Source organism: Bos javanicus, chromosome 10 (genome assembly GCF_032452875.1).
Source record: "Bos javanicus breed banteng chromosome 10, ARS-OSU_banteng_1.0, whole genome shotgun sequence".
Lineage (NCBI taxonomy): Eukaryota > Metazoa > Chordata > Mammalia > Artiodactyla > Bovidae > Bos > Bos javanicus.
This window is the reverse complement of record NC_083877.1, coordinates 102,006,484-102,025,372: the sequence shown is the minus strand read 5'-3', so window position 1 is coordinate 102,025,372 and position 18,889 is coordinate 102,006,484. Positions and strand designations below refer to the sequence as shown.

At 43.1% G+C, this 18,889-nt stretch overlaps 1 protein-coding gene across 6 annotated transcripts in view; it reads left to right on the top strand.

Annotated features, from left to right (window-relative positions):
* Window positions 1–18,889, top strand: part of RPS6KA5 (ribosomal protein S6 kinase A5) — a 219,661-nt gene that overhangs the window by 184,629 nt on the left and 16,143 nt on the right. For 5 of the 6 annotated variants that reach the window (XM_061429705.1, XM_061429708.1, XM_061429706.1 and 2 more), the window contains 4 exons: window positions 1,859–2,050; window positions 8,042–8,201; window positions 9,687–9,850; window positions 12,068–13,916. In XM_061429705.1, the coding sequence (XP_061285689.1) occupies window positions 1,859–2,050; window positions 8,042–8,201; window positions 9,687–9,850; window positions 12,068–12,307 (756 nt within the window). In that variant the 3' untranslated portion in view covers window positions 12,308–13,916. Of the gene's footprint in view, window positions 1–1,858; window positions 2,051–8,041; window positions 8,202–9,686; window positions 9,851–12,067; window positions 13,917–18,889 lie in introns of those variants that run through there. The other variant, XM_061429707.1, reaches the window with a different exon arrangement.

The window sequence follows — 18,889 nt, the reverse complement described above, 5'->3', positions numbered from 1 at the left end:
GCTGATTATATTATTTTCAAGCTAAAAGTTTAATCCCTTTCACCTTGACAGCATTTTAAGATCTGTTTATGTCTCTTTTGATAGATATTTATGTGGTATTCATATTCTACACAGGCAAGATAATTTCTAGGTGGTGAGAATCAAATAAATTTAGAAGCTGGCTGACATTCTCTAGTAGGCTGCTTTGTATTTTTCAAACTGATCCCCATATTCTTGAAAGATTGAAAAGTTTTATTGAATTAGTTCCTGGCACAGCTTGAGACAAGGATGGAAGTGATTTGAGTGTTGACTTCCTGCCACTCCTGACCATGTACGCCCAGCTCCACTTTGAGAATTGGGAGAGGAGCAAAGAGGGGAATGCCACACCTCCTCCGTTTCAAGATCTGCAAACAAGGGACTCCTTAGCCAGTCCTGGTATAGGAGACACTGAAGTCCTGTCCAGAGACTAGCAGGCTCCGTGGGGACAGGCCAGCTGTGCTGCAGCCCAGCGCCTCCTGCCACAGGAGAGCCCAGGGCCATCTGCTGGGCCCTCTCCAAGTTCTCCTGCCTGAACTCCAGCATGACTTCAGCTATGGCGAGGCCTTCCATTGAATTACATTTACATTTAAATTCCATCAAAAATTCAGGATTAAGCATTTAGTATGATAGAAAATTTAAGAAACCCTTTCAGCTAATTTTTTTTGTTTCTTTCCTCCCACTTCATTCATTTTTAACTTTTGAAAGGGGGCCTAGAAGATTTTTATTCTTTATATCAATGAAGCCTTCTATGATATATTTTCTTTCACTTTGAATAATATTAAAAAGCAAATGATGTTCTAGAGCTGGGGGAATAATTTAATGATCAAAAAGGCATACTAGATTTTGTTAGGATGGCTAAAGACAGTATAATCAGCTTCATTTACTGTGGGTACTAGTTTGATGTACTAATAAAAATGATGATTTGCACACCAGTACAGTTAGACTGTTTAAACAAGTGATGAATACAAAGTAATCAGGGACTCCTCTGGCAGGCCAGTGGTCAAGAGGGGGCTCCCAGTGCAGGGAGCGTGGGTTCAGTCCCTGGTTGAGGAACTAAGATCTTGCATGCTGCATGGTGCAGATAAAAAACAAATAATCAGTAAAACCTTAGCGATTGAGAAGGCTTGGAAAATGATTCAAAATAACATTTTCTGAATAATAGAGGGATAATCTCCATAAGCATCAAAAAACGTTCAAGTATTAACTGTTTTGGGAAAATATTTCTGAAATGCATGGCTCCACCATGTATTCTTTAATAAGTTTTACTAAATACTGTTATCTGTTTTGCTAGATATTATATAACTATTTTATTTGACTTCATTCAACAGACAAATATTTACCAAACCACTTGCTGCATGAGAAAGTCATGAGTAAGATAGACGCAGTTGTTGGCCTCAGGGAATTGTGGTCTAATGTGGGTGAAGACATTGAACTGATGTTTAATTTATCAGCAGAGCTGATAAATGCCAGAAAAGAACAGTAAAAGCTAGAAGAAAATACAATAGTTTCCACTTTCAGTTTGGTGACATCTCTAAAGTAGGATTAGAGGCCTGAGAGCCAGGTAGGAAGGGAGGTTGGTGGGATAAGTAGAAGACAGACACAGCAAAAGACGCAGAAGGGGCATGACACCATCGGGAGTGTCCCTCGTGACCTTGTAAACTCAAGGTGGTCCAGAAAGCTAGAGCAGAGAGCAGCGGATGCTGGGATCCCGCTCCCAACCTCCGCGTCAGATCTCTGTGTCTGAGTCCAATGTAAATGTTAATAGATAATGTTGCAAAATGCCTCTCCAAGGCCCCTGACATTTTAATGAGAAACTAATGAAAAACTTTGTATCTTGCAGAATTTACTGTTCACTGATGAAAATGACAATTTGGAAATTAAAGTCATTGATTTTGGGTTTGCACGCTTGAAGCCCCCTGATAATCAGCCTCTGAAGACGCCTTGTTTCACTCTTCACTACGCTGCCCCAGAGCTCTTGAATCACAGCGGCTATGATGAGTCCTGCGACCTCTGGAGCTTGGGCGTCATTTTGGTGAGTTCGTATCAGCCACGCCATTCAACCCAGTCAGTTCTCTCTGTCCTCTGCATCTCTCCCTTTGCTGTCTTTCTTTTTTTTCACTGGAATATAATTGCTTTACAATGTCATGCTAGTTTCTGCTATACAGTGAGGTGAATCAGCTACATGTGTACATACATCACCCCTCCCTCTCACACCTCCATCCCACCCCTCTAGGTTTTTCTTAAATTCATGAAAAAAATTGGCAAATTGGTTTCTTTTCTGTACAAACAGTAAAAGGCCTGACTGAAGACTATTTCCCTTTCTTAAAGTTTATATTGGAGAAAATGTAGGAATTTTTATTTTGGTTTATTTGAAATATTTAAAGCAACTGTTTTATGTGAATTACAGTTATATATATGTATTTTTAAAGAAGCAATAGTCTATTTTCAAAAGCTAGGCATATTAGATACAATATGAAACTAGCAAAGTGACTCATTAATGAAAAATATTTAAAAGTATATTCTCTGAGATTTTCAACCCAAAAAGCAATTGAATATCACTTAGGATAAATTAACAAATTAATAAATAAAATTTAAAATATTTATAGTAACTTACAGTAATCATGGTAAGCATGCTTTTCACAAAATCTCCGTGGCAGCCAGGATCAGAAACAGAACATGAGCTAGAAAAATCTCAGGGTGTTTTTTTTTTTCCCCCTCAAAATAGCTTTATTTTTTCTGCATACAATTTGTAATGCATAATCATAGGGAGAAGTTTTCAGACAACAGAGAAAGAAACAAGGAACAAGGTGGAATCACTCGCAGTCTCATTACACAGAGGCGATGCTGTCTGAGCTCTTCCCCTCCGTCCACCCTCCCCCATGTTACGCATGCTGTGTATCTTTCTACACATTTTTCTATGTGTTTGTATATATATTCAGACTTTTTTAACAAATGAGATTGTGTGATATGTAGTTTGAGTCTCCAGAGTTTAACATTTCTTTACTAATGAGCAGTTAGCATTTTCTAGCCTCTCACTAATTATAAGCTACACAAATGAATATTTTTGATATATGTACTCACATTGATCTCACTATTTCCTTAGACTAGACTCCTGGGAGAAGGGTATATGTGTCCTTATTTTGACATACATGCCTGTATTTCCTTCTAGAAGGTTTCCAGATCGTGTTCTCATCAGCTGTATGTGAATACATTGGATACTAGCAATTTCAATCTAAATTAATTGCTATGGTCATTATAATTTGCATGCATTTTCCTTGATGAGTGTTCAGCGTGTGCACCTTTCCATGTATTTACTTTTCTCTTTTATGAATCGCTGTTTATGAGCTTTGCCCGCTTTCCCTTGGGGAAATTTTTCATATTGACACTTACAGCTCTGTTAAGGATTTTAATCCTTTGTCAGACATTAACATTGGAAATGTTTTTTCTGGTTTGTCATTTTTTTGAAAACTTTGTTCACAGTTATATGAGGTTTTAATTTTGTTTTTAGAGAGATTTAAATAAACTTTTTAAATTTTTATGTTTTAATGGAGAAATTAAAAAAAATTTTGTTACAACATAAAAATGAAAAAACATATCTATTAAACTCGTCTAAAAGCAAAATTCAAGTGTGTTGGGCTTCCCAGGCGGCACTAGTGGTAAAGAACCCGCCTGCCGATGCAGGAGGCATAAGAGACACGGGTTCGATCCCTGGGTGGGGAAGAGCCCCTGGAAGAGGGCATGGCAACCCACTCTAGTATGATGCCTGGAGAATCCCGTGGACAGAGGAGCCTAGCAGGCTACAGTCCATACGGTCACAGAGTCGGACACGACTGCAGAGACTTCACACAAGATATGTCGGTCTTTTCCTTTATGGTATTCTGGCTTTGATGTCAGATTGGCAGTCCACCCCCAGCCCAAGATTATAAAAATATTCTCTTAAATTTTCCTCCAGGATTATATTTTATTTCTATGCTTGTGCACTCCATCTGGGATTTATTTTGGTGTCAGTTTGTTTTCCCCCAATGGCAGCCAGTTGTCCTTGCAGGATGGTTCTTTTATTTTTAAGCTGTAGGTTTTTATTTCAGCAGTTTTAAGTCATCATTTATAATTTGCAAATCAAATTACATATTTATGAGTATGATTTTTAAATAAAAATAAACAGCTAACTTCTGTAGATTTGAGTTCTGTTCAACTTAAACTGATTACAGTAGCACTCTCCTAAAAAATTCATCTAAATAAAAAAGAGCCTTTCTTTTTTAGCAATAATACAAGATTACCCCCTTGTAAAAGAGCCTTTACTTAAATACAGGCCAAATGTAATTATCATGCTTTTTAAGGTTTTAAAAGGCATTCTTAGACATGCAGACAGGTATTTTAGAGCCTCCAAATGCCTTATCTATGGAAATAACCTCGTATAATGGCATGGAGAGAAGCCAGGCTTCTCTCTAGATGTAATTGTCAACTCTTAAACAGGAGCAGGAAACAACAGATTAAACGATACCACCAGTATCATCAGAATGTCCACACTGCAGGAGTTCTACAGGACAAACAACCTGGTTACTCCACCAAATAAGTTGTGAGAAAAACTAGGCTGGGGCCCATAGATAAAAGACACTTAGAAATGAAGTCACTGTGCTTTAATTCAGACAGATCCTAATTTTAACTCTATTTGCTAAATTCAAACTCTGTCATACAGATGTAATTATAATATTATACAGTGTGTACACAATTGGGGAAATTTAATTATTGACTGGATATTGGATGATACAAAGGCATTACTGCTAATTGTTTTTAAGTGCAATCATAGGTTGTGGTTGTGGGATTTTATAAATCCTTGCCTTTTAGAGATACAAAATGAAATACTGGGTTGGCCAAAAATTTCATTTGAGTTTTTCTGTTACAGCCCATGGAAAACCCTAACGAAGTTTTTGGCCACTCCAATACTTACATATGAAAAGCTAAGTTAGCGCCTGCATTAAACTGTCCAAGAAAAAAAAGGATGCCTTGTGAACTTTTCCATATAAATGAGTGCTTCTCTCCAGAGGATCTAGATTTGAGCTATCCCATAGTAGGCACAAGATTTATCTGAGGTTGTTTGCCTTAGAAATCTGTGACCCTTTGACACGTTGCCTGTGATGAACACGAATATGGATACTTTTAATATGAAGATAATTTACGTTATTGTCACTGGGTAAAACAAATACTTGAGAAAGATGCATCGCGTCATACATGTGGCTTTGATTACAACTCAGTTTACCTCATGGATGAGCAGTTCATTGGACACGTTCAGGACTCTGATTAAAGTAGAGGTTACACGGTGATTAGTCTGCTCAGGATCACCGTAACGAAACACCACAGACTGGGCGACTTGGACAGCAGAAATTTATTTCAGTTCTGGAGGCTGGGAGGTCCAGTCCCAGGGTGCCAGCAGGTTGGTATCTGGTGAGGGCTCTCCCCTTTGGTTGCAGACAGCCACCTGTCCACGGCGACCTCACATGGCCTCTCCTCACATGAGCTCAGAGAGAGAGCAGGCCAGCTCCCTGGCGTCTCTGTAAGGGCACCCTCATGGGTGAAGGCCCCCGGGTCCCCATCACCTTTACCTGCATAAAGGTCCTGTCCTCAAGTCAGCCATGTTTGGGTGGGTGTAACTTTTCAGCACATGAATTTTTAAGGCACACAGTAATTCAGAGCTTAACAGACAGTGTTTAGAAAATGTAGCATAGGATTATATGCTATTCCATAGGTATATATAGCATACCCATGGGATGGAGTATAAGAACAGTTAAAACATATTTCTTCCAAGTGTTTTATTTGGGATTTCATATTTTTTCACTTTATTCAGGATTTTTTATTTTTTCACTTTCTTCTCAAAATTTTATTTTGAAAATTTAAGACCTAGAGAAAATTTGGGAGAATAACACAGTGAACATTTAGCATGTTGCCACATTTACTTTTGCTTTCTCCCCAATTCCACACAGACACACATATATCTTTATGTATATAGATACTCTCTTATCACAACCTTTGCCAACAGTTTGCAGACACAGAATTAGTCTTAACAGAAGTTGATTCCTGGATAATCAACTAAATTCTAAGATCTTGGAGTTGAGAGGAGCCTGAAGTCTAATTCTAAGTCTTCCAGAAAAGGGATCTTTCTGTAAAGTCCCTATCACCACTCTCCTTTAAATATTTCCAAAGATGGTGAATTCATCTCTCCACCCAACAGCTTGTTGAATTATTACACAGCAGAGCAAGAAAACGCTAATATAAAGGGTACTTTTTTATATTTAGTCATCAATGTATGTGTTAGGAAGTGGGGTAAGATTAAGAAGGGGAGCAGATTTTCAAAAACTGTTTGGCAGTATCTACTGAACACACAGACCAAATGACCCAGCAGTTTCCGTCTCAGGGAGGCAGCCGACAGAAAGGTCTGTGTCTGTGTACCAGAGGAGATGTGCGCAGAGACGCATACAGAGCAGCCGGCTTCAGGGCACCCAAACTGGAAACAAATCAAATGCTCATCAGCAAGAGAAAGTCATTACAGTCTGGGTTCCCCCGGAAAGCAGAGCCTGAAGTGGAAGCGCACATTTCTCATGTTCCCAAGGACCAGACCTGGGGGCTCAGCTGGTGAAGAACCTGCCTGCAGTGCAGGAGACCCGGGTGTGATCCCTGGGATGGGAAGGTCCCCTGGAGAAGGGAACGCTACCCACTCCAGTATTCTTAGGCTTCTCTGGTGGCTCAGCTGGTGAAGAATCCCCCCACAATGCGGGAGACCTGGGTTCTATCCCTGGGTTGGGAAGGTCTCCTGGAGAAGGGAACGCTACCCACTCCGGTATTCTGGCCTGGAGAATTCCATGAACTGTATAGTCCATGGGGTCGCAAAGAGTCAGACACAACTGAGCGACTTTCACTTTCGCTAAGGACCAGAATCCCAGGGAGGCAGGAGGGAGGCAGGGAAGAGGCGGACAGCGGGCACACCGTGAGTCGCCACCTGCTGGTACCAGGTGGAGCTGAGCAGGTGTGCCCACAGAACAGAGACCTCTAACCGCAGGCCATGCGGCTGCAGGAACAGGAAACGTGATTCTGTGAGTCCTGCGCCTACAGAACCCAGATTTGGGGAACCCAGCACCGATGGATCGCCGCTGATTCGGCACGGTCCTCAGGGACAGAACTCCAGCCCCACAGGGTCTCGTCCTGAGCTGGTGTCTTCACCGAGCTTTTCATATTCTGACACTGCCCAAGTGAAAGAATGCCAGTCCACCTGACAAGCAGGCCCGATGTCCTTTCTTCTCTCATCAGCTGATCACTGGGATCCCACCTCGGGGAGGTCATCGGTGTGAGTTAAGGAAGAGGCCTCGGTGCACCAGAGAGGTGGCGTGACCCACGCGCTAGCTTGCAGCGTCTCTGGGCCTCCTCAGGCCATTCTGAGCGTGCCGTGTGCATGGCGCAGCGACCGCAGCAGCAGCTTTAGGAGTCAGGGCGTCTGCTCGTCCGAGCTTCAGGAAGCATTTCAGCTGACTACGCTCACTGGCTCCAGGCATCCTTGCCAGGATGTTGAGTCTTAAGTTTCAGATGAGTGTTTCCGTGGCAATAATTTCTCCATCAGGTCTCATGCCCCACCGACCCACCCTAGTTCAGCATCTTCAGGATCCATTCTGTTCTGTGTCCCTGACCCCTCCTGGGCCATTTTAGCCAGGGCCCGCGGTTCCTCTGGGATATGCACATTCCCCTGTTAATGTCACCTTTTGAAATGATTATATTATCCCTTTTTTATTCTTCTTGTCCTGAATATGGCTATAAAAATGGTTTTAAATCTTGATATCACAATAAGCCATTTCTTTTTATATACGAGTCTGAAATGGATTGGTTCTTTCAGTGATCAAAGTCATGTAATCTTTTAAACTTAGTAATGTTAATTGTAATATTTGGGAAATTATGCTGATGAAGTTAGTAATGAAATTACCAGAGTGGCTTTGATAGTGATTTTGGCAGACATTCTGTTTTGCTCTTTTTTTCTTGATAGTATACAATGTTGTCAGGGCAAGTTCCATTTCAGTCTCATGATAAAAGTCTGACATGCACCAGTGCAGTGGAAATCATGAAGAAAATTAAAAAGGGAGATTTCTCCTTTGAAGGAGAAGCCTGGAAGAATGTATCCCAAGAGGCTAAAGATTTGATCCAAGGTAAGAATCTAATGAAAAATTTTATATGATGTGTAGCGATTGAAGTGGAACCATACCCGAGATACATATATTTGTTTGTGAATTATTCAAGAATCCCTGTGTGTTTAAGGATTCAGGCTACTCTGTTCAGCTTCAGCTTCGTATCAGGACACCCTCTTTCGGCAATCTCATCCACATTCACAATCATACCTTCAAAGAGAACCGCTTTCTCTTTCCTCTCCTTTCCCCCAGGCACGTGCGTGCTCCTCTCTCCCTCTTGTTTTTGTGGCCAAGACCCTCAACCCCCACCACCTTCCTTGACTCCTGCAGGCCCTGGGTGCTGGGGTTCAGCATCGCTGCCAGCCACCCTCCTCCCCATTCTCACGGCTCTCATCTGAGGTCTGGTCATAGCTCTCTCCTAAAATCCGTAACATGCTTTCAACTTACTTACTTGCTCTGCCTTTATGTGTCTGTCGTCCATCGGCTCAAGTGACCTTCCTAATATCCAAATGCAGTCAGGCCTTTTTTCTGTTGAAAGTTCTCCAGGGAACGCCAGTGAGCTTTAGGTCAGACCCCCCCAGTGGCGCCTTCACGGCCCGGTTCTACCTTCCTCTGTTTCCTGGCACCCTCAGTCCAGCAGCTGTTGTTCGGCAGCGTGCCAGGCCTCCCTGTCCTTCACCATCTCCCAGAGTTTGCCCAAACCCATGTCCATTGAGTTGGTGATGCCATCCAACCATCTCATCCTCTGTCGTCCCCTTCTCCTGCCTTCAATCTTTCCCAACATCAGGGTCTTTTCCAATGAGTTGGCTTTTCGCATCAGGTGGCCAGAGTACTGGAGCTTCAGTTTCAGCATCAGCCCTTCCAGTGAACACTCAGGGTTGATTTCCTTTAGGGTGGACTGGCACTGGAGCACCTGAGTTCTTCAAATGTGCTGAGTTTTTAGATTTTGTTCGCCTTTACTCGTGCTCGTCGTAATCCTGGGGCTTACTTTGTCATCGAGCCCTGCTCATCCCCCAGGACTCATCTCCTGGAAGCCCCCAGGGTGCCCATCCCCCAGGGGGGAGCCCTTCCCCGGAGCCTGCTGTGCACGTGTCCTCAGACGGGATAAGACCTCGCACACAGCTCCTCCTGGAGCCTCCATCTGCACGTTCCCTAACCTGCTGAAGGTGTTTGTACGTGCGTCAAGTAGATCTCAGTGCTCTGTTTGGAGGGGCTCTCCTGGCCCCTGGTGGGAGTCCTTGTGTCAAGTGGTGGTTTTCCCCAGACTGGAAGCCCCACGAGCCTGCAGCCTCCTGGAAGCAGGCTGCTGTGGGCTTTATTATGAGCAGCCAGATTCACCAGGGAATCTCAGCGTAGATGAAAATGGAGGTAATTATCCTTGTAGGAGGTTGACGCCATATAGAAACCATCATGTCTTGTGAACATAATTGAGATCTCTGAGGTTGATTTTAAACTATGTTTGAAATGACAGCTCATGAAATAAAAATATCTTATTTATTCCCACAGGACTTCTCACAGTTGATCCAAACAAAAGGCTTAAAATGCCTGACTTGAGATACAATGAATGGCTTCAAGACGGCAGTCAGCTGTCCTCGAATCCTCTGATGACTCCAGACATCCTGGGCTCTTCAGGAGCTGCGGTGCACACGTGTGTGAAAGCCACTTTCCACGTAAGGCTCAGGCTCTGCGCTCCTGGGCAGTTTGAGAAGGGACTGGATGTCCTTACTCTGTAACCTCAGAGGCACACTCTTAGGCAGACAGTTTTTAAAATGGGTTCTTTTAATTTTAGATATGCTTTTATAAATCCCTTCATGACATAAACACATTTCTAAACAGAAAGGGCATAGGGACCAGAGTCACCACAAACCCACAAAATATTTATTTGACATTTGAGATGAGGCAGTGGTCTGATATTTGAATAGTTGAAGTTTTTCAGTTGCTAAGGAAAGCAATATGCATATTATTAGAGTTTTTTAAAAAACGTTATTTTGTTGAAGGTTAGTTGATTTTTACAACGTTGTATTAATTTCTGCTGTACAGCAGACTGACTCAGTCATACATGTATGTAAACGCGTCCTATACGCGTCGGCACTCACGTCCTTCTCTATCGTGGTTTACCACACGGTAGTGAGTGTCGTTTCTGTGCTGCACAGGAGGAGCTTGCTGCTCACTGAATTCTGTATGTATAGTAGCTTGCTCCTATAAACCGAAACTCCAGTCCACCCTACCCCTCCCTCCTTCCCTCTTGCGACCAAGCGCCTGTGCTAGCGCTGTTTTTCTCTCTAAATAAGCCAAACCACTGTCTGTAGAAACTATAAACAAGCAGTAGAAATTAAGGCACGTGTGAAAGTCCGTCCCTTCAACAGTCATTTTGTGCGTAATTTTATTGTTCTAGAACCTAAGGGATAAAAAGTAAATTGATTAGTATTAAGTAAATATTGTATACTTGAAAGGCAGAGACTACATAGTAATAAATGTAGATTCTGGCACACTCGTGCCAAACAGATGCAAGTACATTAAGATAATTGTATAAGGAGAAGAGTTAGAAATAACATTACTTCTGAGAGGATTATCTTGAGGAAGGAGACAGGATAGCATTTCCTCTTGGCTGCAGAAATGGATTAAAAAACTAATGAACTGGAATCTGGTGAGGCGTGAAGAGATTAACTGCAGGCGTTTGCAGATGATCCAGATCTTCTCAGTGGCATGTGAGGCAAGCTTGTCACCTCAGCAATGCCTATGCCTGAATCTGAGAAAAGTAGAGACGGGCTGCTGTGAGGAGGAAGCCAGACTGAGGTCTGTGGAGCTCATCTCTGCATATTATCATGTCCAGGACGTACCCAGACTGCACTGACGTGGGCGTGGAGGTCAGGGGCTCTGTGCTGGGACTTTGTGGTTGGAATCTTAAAGTTCAGGATGAGTCAGGTAATGGGGGGAAGGGAGTGAGATTGCTGACATTCTCCAGGGATTTCCAGTCAGTCGGTGGTTCCTTTAATTGAGAGGTAGCACTCCCCTCTTCAAAAGATTGACTAGAATTGGGACTCCTGGACACCCTCGCTGGTGGGTTGCAAGAGGGCCCTCAGAAGCCCTTCCCCATTGACTTCTGTACCCTCCTGGAGCTTTAGATCCGGTGGTTTAAGGACCATGTTCCTAGGGCTTCCCTTGTGGCTCACCTCATACTCAGTAAAGAATCCGCCCACAATGCGGGAGACCTGGGATCGATCTCGGTTGGGAAGATCCCCTGGAGAAGGGAAAGGCTACCCACTCCAGTATTCTGGCCTGGAGAATTCCATGGACTGTATAGTCCGTGGGGTCACAGAGCCACACACAACAGAACGACTTTCACTTTCCTAGGACGAGCTGGAGCTGTGGTTGCCGACCACGCGTCGTCTGTCAGTCACACTGTGAGGAGCTTCAGCCCTTTCACTTTTGTGGCATTCCCCTTACTTTTTTCTTCCCTTCTTATTTAGTCTCTCGGTCGTGTCCACTTCTTTGTAACCGTATGAACTGCACCACGCCAGGCCTCCCTGTCCTCCACTGCCTTCCAGAGTTTGCTCAAACTCATGTCTATTGTGGAGAAGGAAATGGCAACCCACTCCAGTGTTCCTGCCTGGAGAATCTCAGGGACGGGGAGCCTGGTGGGCTGCCGTCTATGGGGTCGCACAGAGTCGGACACGACTGACGCGACTTAGCAGCAGCAGCAGCAGCATACCCTTCGAGTCGGTGATGCCCTCCAGCCATCTCATCCTCTGTCGTCCCCCTCTCCTCCCGCCTGCAATCTTTCCCAGCATCAGGGTCCTTGCCAGGGAGTCGGCTCTTCGCATCAGGCGGCCAGAGCTTCAGCATCAGCCCCTCCAGTGAGTGCTGACCTCGCTGTTCTCCCCTAGGCCTTCAACAAATACAAGAGAGAGGGGTTCTGCCTCCAGAACGTGGATAAGGCCCCGCTGGCGAAGAGGCGGAGGATGAAGAAGACGAGCACGAGCACGGAGACGCGCAGCAGCTCCAGCGAGAGCTCGCACTCCTCATCCTCCCACTCGCACGGCAAGAGCACGCCCACAAGGGCGCTGCAGCCCGGCAACCCCGCCGACGGCGGCGCCCCCGAGAGCCTCTTCCAGTTCCAGGACTGAGCGCCTGGGGGCCTGGGGACCGAGCCAGGCTCCGCCACCCCTTCAGCGCCCTCGGCCTGCCTGGAGGCCGGGCTCTGTGTCTCAGAAGCCGCACCCTGCTGGATCCGTTGGCATCTGCCCCGTAGGGAATTTTTCCAGGAAAACCCAATTGGTTATCCTCGTCCAGAAGCACCGGGCGGAGAATGGGACTGTGAGTAGAGCACACGGGATGCTGTTAGTGACCTGGGTGACGCCCGCACGACTGTTGCTGAGAGGGCACCAATGTCTGTCCATCTGAGTGGCGACCAGTGAGGTTTGAGCCGCTGACAGTAAGTCACAGGGTCATCAGAGGTCCGCCAGCAAGAGTTCCTAGGACTGTGATGATACCTGTTGCTTCACCTTGTGGGTATTGTGGGTTTTTAAGAGATACGCGTCCTTTGAACAGTGATTTATCAGCAAAAAAAAAAAAGGTCGAACTGTTTTCCAAAAGATTCTGTCATGAATTTTATGTGTGGTGTATACTTATTTCTTGAGAGAGGACTTTAACTTATTGTTTTTATTTTAGTTAAAATATGGTTACCTACGACAATAACCTACGATTATTAATCTTTTTCTAAAAAGTCAAATAAAAGGCACATGCAGGTCCCACGCTGTGTACTGGGGCCTCGCTGAGATGCATGCTAAGCTACGTATGTTTTTAGTTTTGCACTGCTCTTTCCTGGCAGTTTGTTTTCATGGTTACTGCAGAATATTAAGGTACATGTCTCTGTTTTAAGTAATATTGCACTTTATAAAAAAAAATGAATAAAGCAAGCTGTTTTATAAAGTGCACTCTTTAAAGCATATGTACTGTATTTTTGCCTTTTTGCCCCCGTTATCTACTTTAAACTTGCCCTCACACCCCCTTGCGCTTAGGACGCACCATGGAAGGGCGTGAGGTATGGCGTCGTCATCGGCCCCAGAGGCACTGATGTGAGGAGAGCCTAAGCGGGGCCCTGCTGAGCGCTGTGCTCGTGGCTGCACTGTGCTGTGCTACGGTGAGGCTTTTCCTCCTGTAGTCAGGTATTATGTACATAATGTTTTAGAATCATATCTATGACTTGTTTGGAAGTTTTTCTGTTCAATTTTAAATCCAGAAAGCATATTTTATAAACTTATGCAGAGCACTTGTATAGCTCAAAAGTTCTGAGTTCATAACCGAAAACAAGCGTGTGCTGAAGACATTTCACTGAATGATCGCTGCATTTTGAAATATGATTAATTCATTCCCTATGCAAGAGAGGAAGTGGTAGGATTTGTGTGTTGTATTTTTTTTAAGCCATCACACAAAATGTCAGGGCTGAGAAAATGATTTTTTGCTGTGTTTACAGGAATCATGTTTAAAAAGGTAATGCCCAGTGTGTTTATGTCGTCAGTTTTGTTAACAATAACCTCTCGAGCATTAGTTTGGAATCGGGCATGATATTTATTTATTCCTTTCTTGAGATAATAGCAGCATTAATTTCAACCAGTTATGAATACTAAAATATTGCACTCTATGTAATGGTAGCATATTTATTACTGAACCAATGTATATATTAATAGCACAGGCAACAAAAATGGCAAATATTAAACTATTTTCAAAATGTGTCATCCTGTCCACATTTGTGTTCACAGTGATTATCGGAATAACTTATGCTTTTCAGTGGCCCAAATGGCTGCATAATTCTTGAGTCAATGAAAATTTTGTGCTTCTAGCTTTTGGTCCTTCTTAGCAATGGTGGTAAATCTGAGGTACATTATTACCGAACTCAAGCTAATTCACAGACTGGGATTCCATCAGGCACAGAGTTAAAATAACGAAGAAAATGTCCACTTACATCTATAGTAAGGTCGACAGTATCTAGAAATGTGTGAGTTAGCGCCATACATTTTTAAAACTGTGCATTCTGGGAGAAAATACTAATAAAGTGTAAACTCAGAGGCTTTGTTGCAAAGGGAAAATGATCCAGAAAGATAGTCAGTATACCCTCATGATTGATGGCATAAGTGACGCATCGTGAATTTTGGAAATTCGTGGGTTTCTCTACACTTATTACCTTCGCCACCTTGGAGGACTTGACGAAATGGTAAAACGGGCAGCGCACGAGGAAGGAAAGAGAAAGCCGGTGTGTCAGCTGCTGGGCTTTCCTTCAGAACCTCGAGTGGCCTCGAGGAGCGCTCGAAGCAGAGCCCACAGGGCCCGTCCCCACCCTCACGCCGCAGGCCGTCAGTGTCCGTGAACGACACTGTAAAATTCACGAAGCTCTCATGTATTCACATCAAAAACCTTAAAAATACTTTATATGAAAACGTTAAATGAAAGGACTCCTCTTTGTTATGAGGAGAAGAGGAGAAGTAGCTTTAAGACAAATATGAACATTAAATCCTCTACATAATGGTTTTGGAGATAGAACCAAATCACCGCTTCCCTGCTTCCTTCATTGGTCACGGTGTGCCGTTTTCATGCCATATACGCTCTGATTCTTGTATCTGTAACCGTCCGTGGCTGAGAGGCAGGGATAAGAAAGCAGAAGCAGTAGAGGAAAGACACATTGAAAAGCCGGTCTCTAACTGTTCTGCCAGATCCTGTGCTGAATGAGTTAAATAAGCTGTTTTAAAATTCATTAATTCTTCCAACCCTTTATAAAATAATAAACCACTGAACCACTGGAACAGAAAATCAAGTCTCCAGAGTTAATTTCAATATTCTGATCTCTCTTGGAATTGCAGATTCACTTACCCATGAAAGACCGCCTTCTATTTATTTTTTTGTACTTCTGCTGATTTCTTAAATATCTGTGATATGCTGAGAACTTAAATAACTGTGTAAATGGCTTTGTATAAGGTGAGTTATTTTTAAAAAAAAGCACCTACTAAGGTAGCTGTGACTTTTTTTTTAATAAGAGAATTCCTTTTGTATCTCAGTTTTTTTAAGTATGTTCTCAAATACTTTATACAAGTATACAAGTTGTCTACTTACTTACCTTACCCTCATTCCAAACACCTGTTACTGTCATATGTTAAGAACAGGGTACCAAAATGGTGAACATTTCTACACTGTTGACCTTATAGGTGTGTGAGACCACCTGATTACTTTGTGTGTTCTCCTAATGATCAGTAATAAGAACATGATTTGGTGATTGTGTGATCATGCTTTTAATATTAAGATCTAAGTAAATAAGTTAAATTCAGATATGCTGCTTACACCACAGCAGTATAATTATAGATGATTTACGTAATATAGTGAAATGTCTTTAAATTGTTTGAGTTTTGGACTCTGAAATATCTTACACTAGAACATCCCAATTTCTGGCCTTTAATTTATTTACACCATGCAAGAGTCAACCTTTATTTAATACCTTTATCTGGCATGAAAATGTTATGTGTCAGGCTTTAATGAAATTCAGAATTTAAATTCAAGTTATTGTCAAACTCAAAGAAAGTAAAAGTAGTCATAAAATAACAGATGCAAGAAAGTTTCTAAGTATGATCTGTCCAAAGAAAAGAGCTGCTTCAGCGGCATGAAGGTTTATTTGCTATCATGTTAAGTAACTCCAAATTGTGCTATTTCTTAGAATGTTTTCCTAAAGGGTAGTTATTAAAATTTTTTTTATATGGGGGAAAAGTGTATTTTCAAGGAGGCAGCATTTTTCATCTTAAAAACATTTGTTTCGTCTCATTTCTTGCCTTTGAGCTTTCAAGATGTTTCTCCTGAGCCCCTTCCTTTGTGTGCCCAGCTCCCTGTTACGTAATTACGTGATTAATCCTTTCATTCCCCAAGGCGGCTGTCCACTTTTTAGTTCATGAATTTGTGAGTTAAGCAGGTATCTGTATTTTATATTTACCTACTATTAGACCAAAGTTATGGAGAAGGCAATGGCAACCCACTCCAGTACTCTTGCCTGGAGAATCCCAGGGACGGGGAGCCTGGTGGGCTGCCATCTAAGGGGTGGCACAGAGTCAGACATGACTGAAGCGACTTAGCAGCAGCAGACCAAAGTTAAAGTGATTCCCCAGTCTGTCTGTCTTGGCTTCTTCATACTAGTGCAAAACAGGTACTGCTCATTGTCAGCCATTTCCTTCCCATTATTCCTCTGAACACGTGGTGAAACCTTGCTGTTTTGTATCTAGAAGGAGACTTGAATTAAAAGACAGGAATCTTGGTATTTATTCATCAGGCTTAATTTTCCTGGTGCATTTCTGACAGAATAGGTAGAAGGACATTGTGTAATATTTTTCTACTTATTAATACAATAGTGTGTAGTCTGTCAGAAGGAGTTAATACTTCAAATTGGTCACGTAGTGTTTAATGCAGCAGTTTTTCCCCAGAGCACAGGAAACGGGGATAATTCTTAGCATTACGTGGTTTCCATTAGCCTTTAACGTTGCATGACATTGTTAATTTATACAGTTTTATAAAATTTGTCTCTTCACTTAAAAAATTAAAATTCCATTTTCATTCTTGTTCCTTTCCGTACAAACAAGAACAGTTTTGATCTTTCAGGTTTTGAAGTCCTCCTATGTAGAAAAAGAAGAATAAAACAAAAGAACGACCCTCCAAAATGTCATGACTTAGAAAAGGAAATTTAAGTTGTATGCACAAAATGCTCAGGTTTACTTCCTGGCATTTCTGCTTGAAGATAGTTTGGAAAATCATTGTTGCTCATGTTTTATTTGTTTTAAAATTCAGCATGGTTGAGGAACTTGGCATTCTTAACTGCGGTTTTATTTTTAAATTTGTAAGAGCCTGATTGTGTAAATGGGCGCTGTTGAGTTGGAATGGATGTGTGATAATAATCCTCGTTAAAGACCTGTTGCCGTGGTAGACATTTGATCATTCGTGACAGTTTATTTTAGGTCCTGTAGTGCTACCCTGTCTGCTCAGATTATAAATACTGTGAAAGTGAAAGATGCTCAGTCGTATCTGACTCTTTGCGACCCCATGGATATACAGTCCTTGGAATTCTCCAGGCCAGGACACTGGAGAGGGTAGCTCTTCCCATCTCCAAGGGATCTCCCCAACTCAGGGATCGAATCCACATTGCAGGTGGATTCTTTACCAGCTGAGCCACCAGGGAAGCCCAAGAATACTGGAGTGGGTAGCCTATCCCTTCTCCAGCGGATCTTCCCCACCAATCCCCCAGGGATTGAACCGGGGTCTCCTGCATGACAGGCGGATTCTTTACAAGCTTAGATACAATGGAAGCCCCAAATATTGGTACAAGGAAAGATTAAATGCACAATAATTCTCATACTTCTGATGGCTAAGAAGAGGAATATAAAGGTCCTACGTCACATATAAAGGTACTGCTTTAGTACTAAAATTTTGAAAAATACCCTTAAAAACTTGATTGCATGAATTTTAAAGAGGAAACCACATTTACTCATACATAAAGGAATTTTGTAAAGGCTGGCATTTTAATTTATAACTTGTATCAGTTCAGTTCAGTTGCTCAGTCATGTCCGACTCTGCGACCCCATGGACTGCAGCACACCAGGCCTCCCTGTCCATCACCAGCTCCCAGAGTTCACTCAAATTCACGTCCATTGAGTCAGTGATGCCATCCAGCCATCTCATCCTTTGTCATTCCCTTCTCCTCCTGCCCCCAATCCCTCCCAGCATCGGAGTCTTTTCCAATGAGTCAACTCTTTGCATGAGGTGGCCAAAGTACTGGAGTTTCAGCTTCAGCATCATTCCTTCCAAAGAACACCCAGGACTGATCTCCTTTAGAATGGACTGGTTGGACCTCCTTGCAGTCCAAGTGACTCTCAGGAGTCTTCTACAACATCACAGTTCAAAAACATTAATTCTTTGGCGCTCAGTTTTCTTCACAGTCCAACTCTCACATCCATACATGACTACTGGAAAAACCATAGCCTTGACTAGATGGACCTTTGTTGGCAAAGTAATGTCTCTGCTTTTTAATATGCTATCTAGGTTGGTCATAACCCTCTTTCCAAGGAGCAAGCGTCTTTTAATTGTGTACTTCTGCCTAAAATGGTAATGGCACCCCACTGCAGTACTCTTGCCTGGAAAATCCCATGGACGGAGAAGCCTGGAAGGCTGCAGTCCATGGGGTCGCTGAGGGTCAGACACGACTGAGCGACTTCACTTACATTTTCATGCGTTGGAGAAGGAAATGGCAACCCACTCCAGTGTTCTTGCCTGGAGAATCCCAGGGACGGGGAGCCTGGTGGGCTGCCGTCTATGGGGTCTCACAGAGTCGGACACGACTGAAGCGACTCAGCAGCAGCCGCGGCCTAAAATGGTGATGCATCTCTAGGTGTGGAACTGAACACGTGTTGAAAGTAACCTAAACTGCAGTAATCTATGTAACTATGTAAATTCTTCCACAACTTTACATAAAGATAAGACTTTCTCCCTAGAAAGTAAATGGAAGAAAAAGATGAAAAACCTTTTCCCCCTCAGTTCTGTGTGGACAGCTGAGAGTAAAAGCGTCACCAGCCACGGCTCGGAGGGAGGCCATCGGCGCCCACCGCGGCCTCTGCGTTTGCGTGCACCGCGGCACTTGTGCCTCCTTGCACGGGTTTTGCTTTCCAGTTCCGAGACCACAGACACAC